The 18398-nt window shown below is 38.5% G+C and overlaps 1 protein-coding gene across 2 annotated transcripts in view; it reads right to left on the bottom strand.

The window, feature by feature from the left end:
* The window catches only part of PTPN6 (protein tyrosine phosphatase non-receptor type 6), a 1172112-nt gene that overhangs the window by 43430 nt on the left and 1110284 nt on the right, over nt 1–18398 (bottom strand). For both annotated transcript variants that reach the window (XM_044079623.1, XM_044079624.1), the window contains exon 15: nt 2872–3030. In XM_044079623.1, coding sequence (XP_043935558.1) covers nt 2895–3030 — 136 coding nt within the window. In that variant the 3' untranslated portion in view covers nt 2872–2894. The remainder of the gene's footprint in view (nt 1–2871; nt 3031–18398) is intronic.

The raw sequence follows: 18398 nt of genomic DNA on the forward strand, positions 1-18398 counted from the left end.
TCGTTTGGTTTGGATTTTCAGTTGTTTCACAAATATAAATATTTATCTGAAATTGACAATCCTATTGTGGCAGAAGTAGAAGCCACAAGGAAAGCCCCTTTCTTTGTAACAGTACATAATATACTGTTTATCAATGCAGAACTTAGCTTGGGTTGCAACCTGTGAGCTAAGCGAAGTGGTGTTTAGTTTAATCCAGTTTAGTGAAAGTTAATCTTCTAGGGAAAATCTTAAGTAATTTATGGTCCTGAAATGCAGCTTATAACCTGTGAGCATCAGACTTACCAACCACTTTCTTAGCTTAGAAATATTTCCTTTCCAATGGACATAACTGTAGATTTTTCAGTACTTGCTTTGAGTTAATTTCCCAAATTCTAAACATCAAACTTATCCAGACTTGGTTATATAACCTCTTGATATTTGCATGGATTTGTTTTTGTTATGTGCAAATCATCCTCATATTTAATTCTAACTTGTTTACCTAGGTTTTTTATATCTCTTGTACACAGTTTAGTGTATGTGCAGTGTGGTACACCCTCTCTGAAAATTTGAATTCAATAAGTTCATCTTACATTTTATTTCTTTTATTTGAGGGCTAATCTCTAACCCAACTAACTAAGCGTATCCTACACCGAGGTCACCCATCAGAGCATGGTGATTCACAAAGTCAGAATATCTGCTCAGGTCTTTGAATGCCACATATAAGGTGTTAACATTACAGTTAAGGTATTACATCAGAGTTTGTGTCCTGTTGCTTTAACTGTACCAATTTATTTACTGAATTTGATTTTATTATATTACTTCATTTTATACATGAATATGAGATATCTTCTAAGAAATTGTGAATAATCTAAAATAATTGGGAATAACTAAGCATTAATAATTAATGCTGTGAGACGTTAAGTCCATTAAGAATGCTCTTAGTAATCAATGTTTTTGAAAAGTGTGGAATGGCTTATACATCACGGTTACAGCTTTGTGAGTAAAGTACCACAATGATTTTTCCTCTTCTTAATTTCAACAATTAACATTTTCTGCGCTACATTTTAGACATTTTAATGGAACAGTAGGATAACCTTTGTATACTGCAGCCTTTGACTAGATTTCTTTTACATATGATGATTTTCAAGCTGCCCATCGAGGTTTTTGTCCATTCTTGGGCAGAGCACTGTAAATACGAGACTGGGATTCTGAGCTGCTTTTATCATTATCTGCGCCAATGTTTGCTCAGGAGGATAGCAGTAAATCCTTTATCAAAATATTATCAGAAGACCTGAAATTCCCGTCCTGTACATGTCTGCCACTAAACCAAAGGTGCAGCTGCAGCTCTGCTATCATCTCTATGCTGATTTCAACAGTTACCAGCAGTGTGTTTGGCCGTCTTCTTCTTCTTTAAAGGTTTTTGCATATATTTGAACCTGCATTTACAAAATGATATACTTCAGTAGGTAATAAAGATGTTTGTACAGCCGGCACTGTGTTTATATTCCTTTTTGCTATTATAACTACTTGTAACCTACTAGTTAGTTCTGTCACTGTCACCTGTAATAATCTTCATGACCTCATTCTTATTTACATGTACTGTAACGAGTTTGTGGCTGAAACGTGGACTAGTGGTCTCCTCTAGTTACCTATAAATAACTACGTAATAAAGTAAGTTTATAATTGTATATAGCACTAGGTAGATAGACTGATACACATACAGACAGCCAGAAAGACAGACAGACAGATGTATAAGCAACATATCCAATTATTTCTTCACCTGGGTAATCAATACCTATAAATATAGGTATCACATAGATCACATAGACAGACAGACAAACATAATTATAGATAAAGATATAGATTTAGAGATAAAGATGGAAAGAGATATCAATGTAGATAAATATACAGACATTAAAAAGCACATGGGTAGATAAACAATATCTGTGTTGTACTTTATATACAGAAATTAAAAAGCACATGGGTAGATAAACACTATCTGTGTTGTACTTTATATACAGACATTAAAAAGCACATGGGTAGATAAACAATATCTGTGTTGTACTTTATATACATCATTAAAAAGCACATGGGTAGATAAACAATATCTGTGTTGTACTTTATATACAGACATTAAAAAGCACATGGGTAGATAAACAATATCTGTGTTGTACTTTATATACAGACATTAAAAAGCACATAGGTAGATAAACAATATCTGTGTTGTACTTTATATACAGACATTAAAAAGCACATAGGTAGATAAACAATATCTGTGTTGTACTTTAATTAGGCATTTTATCCACGCAGAGGTCATAGCTCCCTTAATGGCAGGTCTAAGTGTTGGGTTACTTCCAACAAAAAAAAACTTATTCTGAATGCAATTTCAAGCTGTTTCTTACAAATGACATCACTTGATGTGTTGCATATCAAGCATAGTTCCCTTCATGAGGATATGTGGGGTACTTTCCACAAACAATATTTTGTGAATGCAACTTTAAGGTCATTCTTAAAAATAAAATGCCATCTAATCATTTAGAGATTATAGAAGTGTACTAAATCCTTTTTCTAGTAGTTCAGCTAACACAATTTTGTTCACGTCCACTAGTGTAAAAAAAAAAAACATACCCATTATTACCAAGCTGAGTGACAATTTTGCATCCATACCACATCCTTAACACTAGTGACAATAATTAAAGTTTCAGAATAACACTCATGGTCCCTTTCATTGTGTAAATACTATCAGTTTCTCAGCTATAAGCACATCATGCATTATGGCAGAGGGTTGATTTAATGGTTAAGTTCTTAATCTCACAAGTGCAGGATTTGATTCTGACCTCCAGTTACTTGCTAGGCTTGTAATGGTCTGCACACTGATAGCCTAGTACTTACCTACGAAGTATCACGTATCATTTTCATTTCTTCTTTATTGAGGATGTCTTACTGGAAGCTTTGACTTTGTCTTCGGAGGACTTCTGTTTTTTCATTTTGTCCTCCTTCTTCCCCTTTAAGGAGCCCAGGTTTTCATACACTTGAGATTCTTCTTTTTGACTGCAAAAAAATTGTGGTGACATGAAAAATGTAAATATAAAAAAAAATAATTTGTACAAGGCAGCATGTTACAACAAGATATGCAAAATGGTGACGTGAACTGGTCAGTATAAACACAAAAAGTGGCAGGAAAGGACAAGGGACAGTTATGGGATTTGGTTGTGTGAGGTTAGATAAAACATAAGTAGAGGGGGAGCAAAAGACACCAGAAGTTCTCAGACAGCCTTAAAACACTGACGAAAACAGAGAGTCAACTAATGAGCTCATCATTTCTGCTCATCAGGCTAAACGCAGCTTCCATATGGGTGTAGGATGCCCTTTCACAGTGCTGGCCACTGCTTAGACTGGGCCCACACTACTGGTCATGACCTTTTCTCTGAAACAGGTAGAACCCCTCCTCCTCTGTTGCCTGACCAGCAGCTTGTGGTCAGTTTCCACACTGGATTGATGAGGGGAATTACATACATCTGAGACTACATGCACTATAAAGTTACATCATTTATTTATTTATTATTTATTTATTTATTTTACATTTGTTGACCGGGTTAGTCCAACTGAGCTTTTGGCTCGTTTTCAGTGGAGACCTGAGGAGAAAAGTTCCACAGTGAGTTTATAAATTTTACAAACAAAAGTTAAGAAATCATATTTGCAGTGAGACAAACTTATCAAAATGACATTTACAATAATTTAATACAGAAAAAAATACTCAGATACAATGTCATCAAGGAATAATGTGTTTATAATTCCTGTTTGATTATATACAGTATAAGTACAAGGAATAGCAAAGGGATGAGGTGTTAATACAGTGGGACGGGGGGTAGAAGTTGATTAAGATAGACGGGGAGGAGAGGAAGATGATGAAGAAGGAATAGAAGGGAAACATATAGAGGAAGAGGTGGTCAATATAAGAAGGAGGGCTGATAGAGAGGGACGTATATGAAAATGCAGGTTGATAGTAGGGGGAGGTATGATAAATAGGGACCAGGGTAGTTTCAGGGAGGATGACTACAGTGACAGGACCATTTTTTTGTTAGGTAACTGTGAGTGGCTAGCTTGAATTGCTTGGTATGGTCAAGGGACCTAATTTCTTGGGGGAGTTGGTTCCAAGATGCCGCAGGGTTATAGCTGTAGAGTAAACATCCTGTTTTGGTTTTGGGTTTATAAATCTGTACGAAGTCTTGGTCAGAGCTACGCAGTGTCCTGGTTGGGGAATATTTAGATATAATAGAAAGAAGCTAGGACAGAACGATGGTAGACAGAGGATGGAGTGGATAATTTGTAGTTGATTAAGTAGGAGCAAGTGAGGGAATTCAGGCCAGTCCAGTTGTTTAAGGGATAAGCAATGGTGTGATTTATAGGTTTGGTTTGCTGTGAATCTGGCTACCTTGTTATAGGTAGTTTCAAGTTTTGTACTGAGTGTGGTGCTAATGTTCGTGAATAACTGATAGCATAGAGAAAGGTGGGAAGAAGAAATGCATGGGAAATAGTTATTCTGGCTGTGTTGGTTAAATGTCTCTTATTGCAATAAAGAAGTCCAAGTTTCTGATGAGTCTTTTTGATATACATATACATATATATATATATATTTAATATATATATTTAATATAGATTGAAAAACTGTAAAGTCAAGTTCTAATATCTGGAACTTTGGTAAGAAGTGGTTTTGATGTTTCACTCTTTTATCATTTCATCTCCCCACAATCTACATAACGTTCATGTTTAGAAATGTTTTTAACTGTTAGTTTTGTATCAAACTGAGATGAGGGCTGTAAGTGAGAAAAAAAAAAGAGAATAAAGATGAATAGTGCTTCACTCAGACTGCAAAATAAATAAGTAAATAACTAACTAACTAGCTAAATGGATAAGTAAATAAACTATTTAAATGTTATTCCTGAAATGTTTTAAGACTGTTCAGTTGGAAACATTCTTCTTTCAATAAGAAATGAATTGATTTATTTTTTATTTTTATTTATTTATCATTTGTTGACCGGGAAAGTCCAACTAGGTTCCACAGAGCCTATTTTCAGTGGAGGCCCGGGGAGAAATGCTCCAGATGCATGTCTTTGGAATGTGGGAGGAAACTGGAGTACCTGGAGGAAACCCACGCGAACACAGGGAGAACATGCAAACTCCACACAGAAGGTACCCCAGCCGAGAATTGAACCAGAGAAACTCTTGCTGTGAGGTGACAATGTTAACCACTGCACCACTGCACCACCCATGAATGTAGTCTACCTGTGACAAAAGGCCTCAGCGAGTGCCCAACACAATTCATTATGTTTTGTGTCATGTTTAGAGAAGACTGAATACTGAAAAGGAGATGTGACATTACAGAAGTCCTAACAACTCTTTCCAGAATCTCTATATACAAAGGAAACATATGTTTGGCACACTGATTGCCCTGTGGGGCTCCAACTATATTCTCTTAAAATGACTTCAGTCTTCAGTTTTCTTGGGCAAAACTGCTAACTGGACAGACTTCCTGCATTGTTTGCATTTGGTAATCAGCTCTACATCCATTCACAAAGTCAGGCAGATCAGAGTACAGTAGTCCATCTATGAAAACCACAGGGAATGGCTAAATTGACCTGAAGTCTCATTAAGAAGTTTTGTTAATCAGCAGAAGTTATCTGGAAATAGTCACTGTGGCGTACAAAATGTGCACTAGCTCTGAAAGTGCTCTGGCAAATTACGTCTAGTAAAGTCGGCCTTTTATTCAGCAATCAAAATGTTGCTCTAATCATTTTAGCAGATTTCTTTTATACAGGGATTATTTCTTTAAAGTAATTAACAAGGATTTCCTGCAGAAACTGTGTGTATGGTGAAAATGAACAATATTTTTAAACATGTCAGAATCACATGTTGCCAAGTAACACCGCTAAAGCAAACAGTGAAGTTTTTTTTTAATATGTTATTTTATCTGACTTTGCCTCCATAAATGATTAAGAAGAAAAAAATAATTGGTAGTCTAAACCTCTCAGGACTGCCGACTGCCAATGAATATTTAATCTGTAGTTTTCCTTTGCCATTTTACAGAAGGATTAGCATAAAACTGGCTGAATGGGCAAAACCATAGGTTACCAATATAATAAATTTTGTTGCATAATTTTGTTTTATACAAGGAATGTTTAATTAGTTGTAGTATTTTATTTTATTTTATACAAGGGCTGCTTAAGGTAAATAAAACTTTGCAATAATAGAAAAAAAATCTTTTAATTATGCAGCAGATTCAAAACCCTGACACCAAGGACAGCATCAGAAATATTCCTAAAAAGCTAAGATAAGCTACTAGGTCTAGTAAAGCAGCCCATAAACGTAGGTTAGCATTGGAAGGTAAGAACACTCAGGAATCCTTCTTTGGCTACATTAGGAAATTAAGGAATAAATTGCACAACTTGCTCTGAACATATTTAAAACGGCACTACCTATTTAGACCCAATGTCACATTGACAAGGCACCACCTATTTGGATCTATTTGGACCCAATGTTACACTGAGAAGATGCTAGCAAATAAACTAAGTGCTAATTTTACCCCAGAAACTTTTTTCCAAAATTCAACATCTCCTAAATCCTGTATTATCGCAAAAGATCATGCACTGAAAGTACTTTATAAGAGCAAAAATACTTATTCCATGGGGCCTGACAATATACCCAGTTGTTAAATAAATATTTGGACACATACCCTGTCAGGGGCACTCCTAAATCTGTTTAACCAAGGTTTAGGTACAGATTTTGTCCCTGACATTTTGAACACTGAAGGGATGATGCCACTCCACAGGGGTGGCTCTACTACTGACCGAAGGAATTTACCTACCCATCAGCCTGACCAGTCTCATCTGCAAAGCTATACAATATATTATAACTGAACTTATAAATTATGATATCAAAAATCTTGCTAACCTTAACCAGTAGTAGTGCGGTGTTGCTAAAGGAAGATGTTATCAATTAATTTGGTTCACTTCTTTGTGAAGGTTACATAGGCTGCCTACAGGGGTTATGTTGTTCACACAGCATGTCATGAGATGGCCAAAGAATTTCACACCACATGCTGGCACAGTACATGAGCCTAAGGCTTTAAAAATTAGATCTCAATGGATAAAAAATTGGTTAAAAGATAGAACTCACACAGTGCAAGTGGCAGGTACTACATCAGAAACTACGAGGATGACCAGGGGTGTCTCCTAGGCCCCAGTGTTGGGACGGCTACTTTTCATCCTTTACTTTTCTGATCTCCAGAATGGAAACCGAGACCTCTGGCTAACTAAACTTGCAGATGAACTGCAAATTCAGTACTATTTTCTAGTTACCATCTGATACCCTAACCAGTGATACCTTAAATGGTGTACTGAAAGTGGGCTCAAATTAAATGCAAAAATGTGCAATATTGTCACTTGTTAGACAAATCCTCCCAGCAGCATACAGCACAGACAGTACCCCACCTCAAAATGAAAATGTTGATAGGGACCTTAGATTACAGGTAGATAACTGCCTTTGTGTCAATAGTCATGTGACAGCAGTAGCCTAAACATCCTTTCACTTAGTACTTCTAATTGTAAAGGGACTGTCGTCCACATCTAAACATGTGATAATGCCATGATTAGGCCAGTTATTGAGTAAAACACCCCTTTAAGAATATACCTTGCTAGACATACCAAACGGCTCGAAAGACCCTAGAGGCTCCTAAACTAAGAAGATCATAATGGTCTTACAGACCTTGAGCTGCCAAGAGAGACTGGAAGTACTGTCCTTGCACATTCAGTATGTCATAGTCTCTGGAAATAAAATCTATGCCTTGCCTTGCATGCCATTAGAAGCCCAGCTGTCCTGGACTGATGCATTTCTTTTATCTCCATAAGTCTAGCAGTTTCATAAGTACCAGAACCAGCGACCTAAATCTTTACCAGCAGATGAATAAAGTATGATGGAGAGAGAGACAGATTCAGGACACAGCACTTCCCCCCACCTCTGGAACAAAGTGCCACTGCATATTAAGCAGTATGATGCACTGTTATCTTTCAAAGGGGACCTAGCTGATTAATGGGCTTAACTGGCCTACCCCTCCTAGAGAAAGATGGTGTGGCAAGCCAGAAATGCTCACAAGACTCGGGTGCCTTGAAATTCCTATGCATTATATTCATTAATTATTCATACACTGTAGAATGTCTGGAATTAAATCTGTCACTTTTTTTTGAGCCAGACTTTTAACAAATCTGTGAGCTGCACTTAAGCTCTATAAAACCTGCAGGGGGTAAGCTAGAATATGTGATTGAATCAAAATGAGCATTTTTTCAGTGGCAGGATACATGACCTTGTGACCTTTTTCTATGAAATATATAAAAAGTACATAATGTTTGGAACTGAGTTTTTATGGGAAAATCAGTAATTACACTTGAGATTTGAAATGTATAGCAGATATCTAAAACAGAGACTACAATTATTTTGCCCTTTTTTACTATTCCTGCTACAAAATAGGAAATAGAAAGTCCTTTAAAGAGCTAGATAGCTAAGAGCAAGAAAATAAAATCAGTAAATTTGAAATGCTCCATAATTGCATGTATGGCTTTTGAATGCAGATGATATAAGCCAAGTAGTTGAATAAACAGTCACAAAAGACCGAGCTACCCTTGAATTTGTGATGCACAGACCTGGAACTTTGTTTATGGACATATGACTGTGTCTGCAGTGTATTTTAATAAGTCAACTATTGTTACTTAGGGCTCAAAAATAGCTGAGATGAAGTTTAACTGTAGATGGATGTTTTTCTTCATTGTAATCTAATTAATTAATGTGGCTATTCTCTGTATTTTTCTGTGCAAATTGGTATTAATCCACATATTTAACGACTAACAGTACTGCTAAAATCATTCTTTCTTAAGTAAAGTATCTTTATTTATTCACCATTAGAAAGCCTGTGGCTGGTCATCTACTTATTTATTAAATCATTGACAAGTTGGTATTTATTATTAAATGGTGACAAGCTGCTTGCATCCACCTCTAAACTGCCAACCCTAACTGCTACATATTTGTGTTTATAATTATTTGAATTATTTACAAGATTGGAGCAGTAACTGGCAGCCCCCATCTGGGGTGGTGGTAGTTAACTACCATGGTCCAGGGCAGAAGGATGTAGTGTTAGAGAATATTACCAGCCTTCCCTGGAACTTAGTGTGTGTGTGTGTGTGTGTGTGTGTGTGTGTGTGTGTGTGTGTGTGTGTGTGTGTGTGTGTGTGTGTGTGTGTGTGTGTGTGTGTGTGTGTGTGTGTGTGTGTGAAGATATGAAGACTTTGTTCAAAGTATAGTTAATGGGGGCATGTGAACACTAGAAGGCATTGAATATAGAAGGGGTCAATCAGTTATTTATTTTTATAGCAAGGTTAATCAAGATTTGATGTTTTTAATTTTTTCAACAGTTCTAGTAATTATACAGGAATACACAAATTCAGAGAAACATGTCAACAGTGGCAAAACAGGTAGCATACTCACCTTAGATGCAGAAGGCTGTAGGCTCTATTCTGATACTGCAGTATAACATAAGGGGAGTGCTGTAGATAAGCCATATTACAGAAGAGTTCTGTCTTGATACAGGAATTGGTACAGCAGATGTTAAGCTACATTAGAGAGGAATTCTCCAATATGGCTTACTATCCACAGCACTACCACACATAATATACCTTTAAGAAAGGTGCTCATACAGAAATGAAATTGCATGTAATTAATACCAAATGCACATTAGAAACAGAACAACCCTACAGAGGTCTAAACATAATTACTGAGAAGAACATACACCACAGAGATGGGCAGAGGAAGTTAATTCAGAGGCCAGTGATGATGTATGACAGACACCTATCTTTGCACTAATTCCTGTATCAAGACAGGAAGCAATATCCAACTATGTCATAAATTCAGTTTTGTTATAAGTAACTTAAGTCACTGCAAACCATCTGCTGTTAAATTAGCTTATTCTATTGTACTTAAGTGCACAGCACCTTCAAACTTAACTGCTCTGCACTAGTTCTACAAAACTCCTTCTCTGAGTACACAATATGCCTTTAAGAAAGGTGCTTATACAGAAATGAATTTGCACGTAATTAATACCAAACATACATTAAAAAAAGTGTTTTTGCAGTAGAGTGAACGCTGCCTTACTTTATTATTCCCACTCTGAGGTCACTCCTTGTTTTTCAGTAGAGTGAACGCTGCCTTACTTTACTATTCCCACTCTGAGGTTACTCCTTGTTTTTCAGTAGAGTGAACGCTGCCTTACTTTACTATTCCCACTCTGAGGTTACTCCTTGTTTTTCAGTAGAGTGAACGCTGCCTTACTTTACTATTCCCACTCTGAGGTTACTCCTTGTTTTTCAGTAGAGTGAGCTGCCTTACTTTACTATTCCCACTCTGAGGTTACTCCTTGTTTTTCAGTAGAGTGAACGCTGCCTTACTTTACTATTCCCACTCTGAGGTTACTCCTTGTTTTTCAGTAGAGTGAACGCTGCCTTACTTTATTATTCCCACTCTGAGGTTACTCCATTTCTGTGAAATGACATCATCATCATCTTCATCATCAAAATGTTCCATGTCACTTTTCTAAGTGCCCTGGCAAGGGTCACTCTGGTAGTAGGTTGAAAGGTGAAGGACAGACTTTTCTATCCTCACCAACAGCCACGAAAGCAACAGTCTCCAGCTTATCCTGTGGGATTCCCAGGAATTATGTGGTAATTTAAAAGATGTAATCCCTCCATTACATTCTGTGTTTGCCAAGGGCCTCTTCTTAAGGGGCAGCACTTGGTACATGATCCATTGGAGACACCAGGGAGACATCTTCACAAAGTGCCCAAGTCTTTTCAATTAACAGCTCTCTACATTACGGAGCAGAGACTGTACCAGAAGATCAATTCAGATTGCCAAGCTCCTCACTGCATCAAAGAGCATAAGCCCCCCCCCCCCATGCAACACAAAGGAAAATTAGGGAGCAGAGACTATACCAGAAGATCATCTCAGATTGCCAAGTTCCTCGCTGTATCATAGAACACGACCCCCACCCCTGCACCGCAAAGGAAACTCGTTGCTGCTGCTGCCTACATCTCTGACCTCATCGTTTATGTCAGAGCCAAAGTCACATGACTCCAGATGAAGATGGGAACATAGATTTACCAGTAAAATTAAAGCTCTGCCCTATGACTTAGCTCTCATCTTCCCAACCATCTGGTACAATGCCTTCAGCACTGTAACCACCGTACCAAACTCCTGGTCAGTCTCCCAGTTCCTTGTACCCTCACTGATTCCAACGACGATGCCATCTTCTGAAAACAACAAATCAATAAAAATATTAAAAGCACATTTCAATCTTTCTCTGTTTAATGGTAGCTCTGAGATCCTGGAGCAGATGTTAAATAGCAAAATTTGAGCCTATACACTACTACAAGGAATTAGTAAACTCTACTTCTCAGCCAAAGAACAAATATATTTTTGCCTAGGCCATATTATTGGGTCATCTCGTTTCCGACGAGTGTATTCAGTATGTATGCTGTCATCTTTGTGAACTGTAACTTGTGAGCACTTTATCCATGCACAGTGTTCGTTTTCACCTTGTTATAGCTGTCCAAATCATTCCACTAAGCATGTATAAGTTCACACTGTTTGAAATGAAGCTGAAATGTTCCTTAATTTGTATGTCACTCTTCTACATGAGGCTTTGTATTAACTTTATTTAACTGAAGCCATATGATGTCAATGTGAAGCTTTCCTCCCTGGTCCTCCACTGAAAATGGGAAATTATCCCAGGTGGACTTTCCAGGTAAACAAATGTCAAATAAAATTAAAAAATAAATAAATAACACATAGCAAGCATGTAAAACTGAGGAAACAAAGCAACAAGAATACATAGTGGAGCAAATAAAAACTGAAGGAATTAAGATTGAGAACCTGATGGCAAACTAGGACATGATTCAGCTGAAATGTCAGGGTGTGTCTGGACATAAGCATGTATGTTCATTCATAGGATTGTACCAAGCCAGCAGTCCATCTGTAATTAAATGTCAGGGTGTGTCTGGACATAACTGTGTATGTTCATTCATAGGTTTGTATCAAGCCAGCAGTCCGTCTGTAATTAAATGTCAGGGTGTGTCTGGACATAAGCGTGTATGTTCATTCATAGGTTTGTACCAAGCCAGCAGTCCATCTGTAATTAAATGTCAGGGTGTGTCTGGACATAACTGTGTATGTTCATTCATAGGTTTGTACCAAGCCAGCAGTCCGTCTGTAATTAAATGTCAGGGTGTGTCTGGACATAACTGTGTATGTTCATTCATAGGTTTGTACCAAGCCAGCAGTCCGTCTGTAATTAAATGTCAGGGTGTGTCTGGACATAACTGTGTATGTTCATTCATAGGTTTGTACCAAGCCAGCAGTCCATCTGTAATTAAATGTCAGGGTGTGTCTGGACATAAGCGTGTATGTTCATTCATAGGTTTGTACCAAGCCAGCAGTCCGTCTGTAATTAAATGTCAGGGTGTGTTTGGACATAACTGTGTATGTTCATTCATAGGTTTGTACCAAGCCAGCAGTCCGTCTGTAATTAAATGTCAGGGTGTGTCTGGACATAACTGTGTATGTTCATTCATAGGTTTGTACCAAGCCAGCAGTCTGTCTGTAATTAAATGTCAGGGTGTGTCTGGACACAAGCGTGTATGTTCATTCATAGGTTTGTACCAAGCCAGCAGGCCGTCTGTAATTAAATGTCAGGGTGTGTCTGGACATAAGCGTGTATGTTCATTTATAGGTTTGCACCAAGCCAGCAGTCCGTCTGTAATTAAATGTCAGGGTGTGTCTGGACATAAGCGTGTATGTTCATTCATAGGTTTGTACCAAGCCAGCAGTCCGTCTGTAATTAAATGTCAGGGTGTGTCTGGACATAACTGTGTATGTTCATTCATAGGTTTGAACCAAGCCAGCAGTCCGTCTGTAATTAAATGTCAGGGTGTGTCTGGACATAAGCGTGTATGTTCATTCATAGGTTTGTACCAAGCCAGCAGTCCATCTGTAATTAAATGTCAGGGTGTGTCTGGACATAACTGTGTATGTTCATTCATAGGTTTGTACCAAGCCAGCAGTCCGTCTGTAATTAAATGTCAGGGTGTGTCTGGACATAACTGTGTATGTTCATTCATAGGTTTGTACCAAGCCAGCAGTCCATCTGTAATTAAATGTCAGGGTGTGTCTGGACATAACTGTGTATGTTCATTCATAGGTTTGTACCAAGCCAGCAGTCCGTCTGTAATTAAATGTCAGGGTGTGTCTGGACATAAGCGTGTATGTTCATTCATAGGTTTGTACCAAGCCAGCAGTCCGTCTGTAATTAAATGTCAGGGTGTTTCTGGACATAACTGTGTATGTTCACTCATAGGTTTGTACCAAGCCAGCAGTCCGTCTGTAATTAAATGTCAGGGTGTGTCTGGATATAAGCGTGTATGTTCATTCATAGGTTTGTACCAAGCCAGCAGTCCATCTGTAATTAAATGTCAGGGTGTGTCTGGACATAAGCGTGTATGTTCATTCATAGGTTTGTACCAAGCCAGCAGTCCATCTGTAATTAAATGTCAGGGTGTGTCTGGACATAACTGTATATGTTCATTCATAGGTTTGTACCAAGCCAGCAGTCCATCTGTAATTAAATGTCAGGGTGTGTCTGGACATAACTGTGTATGTTCATTCATAGGTTTGTACCAAGCCAGCAGTCCATCTGTAATTAAATGTCAGGGTGTGTCTGGACATAACTGTGTATGTTCATTCATAGGTTTGTACCAAGCCAGCAGTCCGTCTGTAATTAAATGTCAGGGTGTGTCTGGACATAACTGTGTATGTTTATTCATAGGTTTGTACCAAGCCAGCAGTCCGTCTGTAATTAAATGTCAGGGTGTGTCTGGACATAACTGTGTATGTTCACTCATAGGTTTGTACCAAGCCAGCAGTCCATCTGTAAATAAATGCCAGGCTGTGTCTGGACATAACTGTGTATGTTCATTCATAGGTTTGTACCAAGCCAGCAGTCCATCTGTAATTAAATGTCAGGGTGTGTCTGGACATAACTGTGTATGTTCATTCATAGGTTTGTACCAAGCCAGCAGTCCGTCTGTAATTAAATGTCAGGGTGTGTCTGGACATAAGCGTGTATGTTCATTCATAGGTTTGTACCAAGCCAGCAGTCCATCTGTAATTAAATGTCAGGGTGTGTCTGGACATAACTGTGTATGTTCATTCATAGGTTTGTACCAAGCCAGCAGTCCGTCTGTAATTAAATGTCAGGGTGTGTCTGGACATAACTGTGTATGTTCATTCATAGGTTTGTACCAAGCCAGCAGTCCGTCTGTAATTAAATGTCAGGGTGTGTCTGGACATAAGCGTGTATGTTTATTCATAGGTTTGTACCAAGCCAGCAGTCCATCTGTAATTAAATGTCAGGGTGTGTCTGGACATAAGCGTGTATGTTCATTCATAGGTTTGTACCAAGCCAGCAGTCCGTCTGTAATTAAATGTCAGGGTGTGTCTGGACATAACTGTGTATGTTCATTCATAGGTTTGTACCAAGCCAGCAGTCCGTCTGTAATTAAATGTCAGGGTGTGTCTGGACATAAGCGTGTATGTTCATTCATAGGTTTGTACCAAGCCAGCAGTCCATCTGTAATTAAATGTCAGGGTGTGTCTGGACATAACTGTGTATGTTCACTCATAGGTTTGTACCAAGCCAGCAGTCCATCTGTAAATAAATGCCAGGCTGTGTCTGGACATAAGCGTGTATGTTCATTCATAGGCTTGTACCAAGCCAGCAGTCCATCTGTAATTAAATGTCAGGGTGTGTCTGGACATAACTGTGTATGTTCATTCATAGGTTTGTACCAAGCCAGCAGTCCGTCTGTAATTAAATTTCAGGGTGTGTCTGGACATAAGCGTGTATGTCCATTCATAGGTTTGTACCAAGCCAGCAGTCCATCTGTAATTAAATGTCAGGGTGTGTCTGGACATAACTGTGTATGTTCATTCATAGGTTTGTACCAAGCCAGCAGTCCGTCTGTAATTAAATGTCAGGGTGTGTCTGGACATAAGCGTGTATGTTCATTCATAGGTTTGTACCAAGCCAGCAGTCCGTCTGTAATTAAATGTCAGGGTGTGTCTGGACATAAGCGTGTATGTTTATTCATAGGTTTGTACCAAGCCAGCAGTCCATCTGTAATTAAATGTCAGGGTGTGTCTGGACATAAGCGTGTATGTTCATTCATAGGTTTGTACCAAGCCAGCAGTCCGTCTGTAATTAAATGTCAGGGTGTGTCTGGACATAACTGTGTATGTTCATTCATAGGTTTGTACCAAGCCAGCATTCCGTCTGTAATTAAATGTCAGGGTGTGTCTGGACATAAGCGTGTATGTTCATTCATAGGTTTGTACCAAGCCAGCAGTCCATCTGTAATTAAATTTCAGGGTGTGTCTGGACATAACTGTGTATGTTCATTCATAGGTTTGTACCAAGCCAGCAGTCCATCTGTAATTAAATGTCAGGGTGTGTCTGGACATAACTGTGTATGTTCATTCATAGGTTTGTACCAAGCCAGCAGTCCGTCTGTAATTAAATGTCAGGGTGTGTCTGGACATAACTGTATATGTTCATTCATAGGTTTGTACCAAGCCAGCAGTCCGTCTGTAATTAAATGTCAGGGTGTGTCTGGACATAACTGTGTATGTTCATTCATAGGTTTGTACCAAGCCAGCAGTCCATCTGTAATTAAATGTCAGGGTGTGTCTGGACATAACTGTGTATGTTCATTCATAGGTTTGTACCAAGCCAGCAGTCCATCTGTAATTAAATGTCAGGGTGTGTCTGGACATAACTGTGTATGTTCATTCATAGGTTTGTACCAAGCCAGCAGTCCATCTGTAATTAAATGTCAGGGTGTGTCTGGACATAACTGTCTATGTTCATTCATAGGTTTGTACCAAGCCAGCAGTCGACACAATAATGTATGTTCATTCATAGGTTTGTACCAAGCTAAATGTCAGGGTGTGTCTGGACATAACTGTGTATGTTCATTCATAGGTTTGTACCAAGCCAGCAGTCCGTCTGTAATTAAATGTCAGGGTGTGTCTGGACATAAGCGTGTATGTTCATTCATTGGTTTGTACCAAGCCAGCAATCCGTCTGTAATTAAATGTCAGGGTGTGTCTGGACATAACTGTGTATGTTCATTCATAGGTTTGTACCAAGCCAGCACTCCGTCTGTAATTAAATGTCAAGGTGTGTCTGGACATAACTGTGTATGTTCATTCATAGGTTTGTACCAAGCCAGCAGTCCGTCTGTAATTAAATGTCAGGGTGTGTCTGGATATAAGCGTGTATGTTCATTCATAGGTTTGTACCAAGCCAGCAGTCCGTCTGTAATTCTAGGCTTAGCCTACAATGTCATAACCCTTAAAGGAAAGCTAATATCTCCAAAAGAAGATAAAAGGGTACTCAGTTAATTTTTGAGATGCACACAGAACATTTTCAGTTGGGGTTACGCTACAGGGAAGAAAACAAGGAGAAGTTAATGAAAAGGGAATAAAAAGAACCAGAGAGGGAACAGGGAGATAACATTTAAAAAATGACAAAATGTATCAGTTTTCATAAGTTTAACAGTCCCAGAATTGCAGTTACTCTGTCTGTCTTGTTTCCTGCACTATTTACTGACACATTACCCAGGTGTCTGTCACCGACAGTATAGCTTATGAGAAGTGTTTTTATAGTATGCTCATTTAGTAGTAGCCATCATGTTCCTCCTATATTTATCGGACACACTACCTTTATTTGCAGATGTTACCCTTCAGTCTGCAGACTAGGCCAATTTATAGCACAGGGCTTACCAAAAAGTATATAGAGTGGAAAGCGCATCTTCCACAATGCAGACCTCCGTTCTTCCCTCAGTCGGAGAGTTAATGAGTGATTTGAGCTGATGTGTAAAACAGTTTATACAAGTTTTATAACTTTAGCTTCATCATTCGGACTACACAGTTTTGCTGCCTAATATGACTGAGTTCCCATCTAAACAGTGGCAACTAATCTGTTTCTAGTCTGGAAATGACAAATAATTTCCCATCTGTATTCATTACTGATAGTGAGGTAGTTTCTGCAGCTGCCACAGTAAGAAATTTCAGTGCCACATATTTAGTTCTGAGCATGACATTTTCTAACATCTGAACCTACCACTGTCTTTCTGATTATAATCCCTCCAGTTGTTTATTTTTTTTACATACCTACCTCCTTTTTGCTAGCATTTTTTTCTGTACACCTCTTTGCAAAAATGGAGGAGTTCTTAAGATCTTACCACAGAAATAAGTTAATTCTATTATCAGTCTAAATTGATTCTAAGAAATATCTTGTTTGCTTATTGAAGTAGTTTTCACTTACTGTCACACTGCCTGCTCTCGCTAGGTTTATGAAGCCTCCCACTCACCTTTGTAATGTGTGCTAACCTTAATCTTGTCTGCCCCTGCCTCTAACCCAGACTGTGTACCTTATTGTAAAAGTTCTCTTCCTGTAGCACTACCATTATTCAGGCCAGTTTGGACTGAATACGCAGCAATGTTAATGGTAGTACAGTGGCAAAGAAAATCTGTTTCCCTTTTCAATTTACTGGAAGTCACAAATTTGCATAGTTGATATAATGAATTATCTGCATGTTTTGATCTGTTTTTTGTTGCTCATTTAACATGATGATCATTCATTACATAATCATCATCTTTATCACTTTTTCCTATTTTTTTCTACAGGGGTTGGGGTGTCACATCAACTATCGCCACCTCTCTCAGGTTAATGCTGCTCTTCTGCTCTTTGACAGTCACGCAGGACTTCTCTCACACTATCCATTCCTCTTTTTGCAAGGTGCTTTCATTTCCTCTTGCCTTCTTCCTGTCTGTCCCAAAACTTTCTCACCAGGTTGTCTTCTGCTTTCCTGCACGTGTGCCCGAACCAGTGTAAGCTGTTCTCTTTGACCTTTGCTGCAACTGGACATAGGGGTTCTTATTATGAAATCAAAGAGACTGAAGATCGAATGGCTTTAACGTCAGAAATGCCGTTCAACATGTGTCTTTTGTGAGATGGCAGTACAGTGAAGATTGGAATGTGTGCCCTTTCCTCACTGTAATGTGATCTTGGAGTTGGTATATATAATTAATGGGGGCTCTGGGGGTTGCAGCCCCTCACAATAGCGACTTCGAGGTCCACCATTTTTGGCCTTTAGGCCGTTCGATGTTCAGTGTCTTCGGTGTTGTAGTATAGACTTGGATATGCTTGAGCTTCTATAAAGATGTCCACATTTCTTCATTTGTCCCACAGTGTGCATCCT

The sequence above is a fragment of the Protopterus annectens genome, chromosome 8.part0 (genome assembly GCF_019279795.1).
Source record: "Protopterus annectens isolate FY-2018-M chromosome 8.part0, PAN1.0, whole genome shotgun sequence".
NCBI classification, from domain to species: Eukaryota; Metazoa; Chordata; order Ceratodontiformes; family Protopteridae; genus Protopterus; species Protopterus annectens.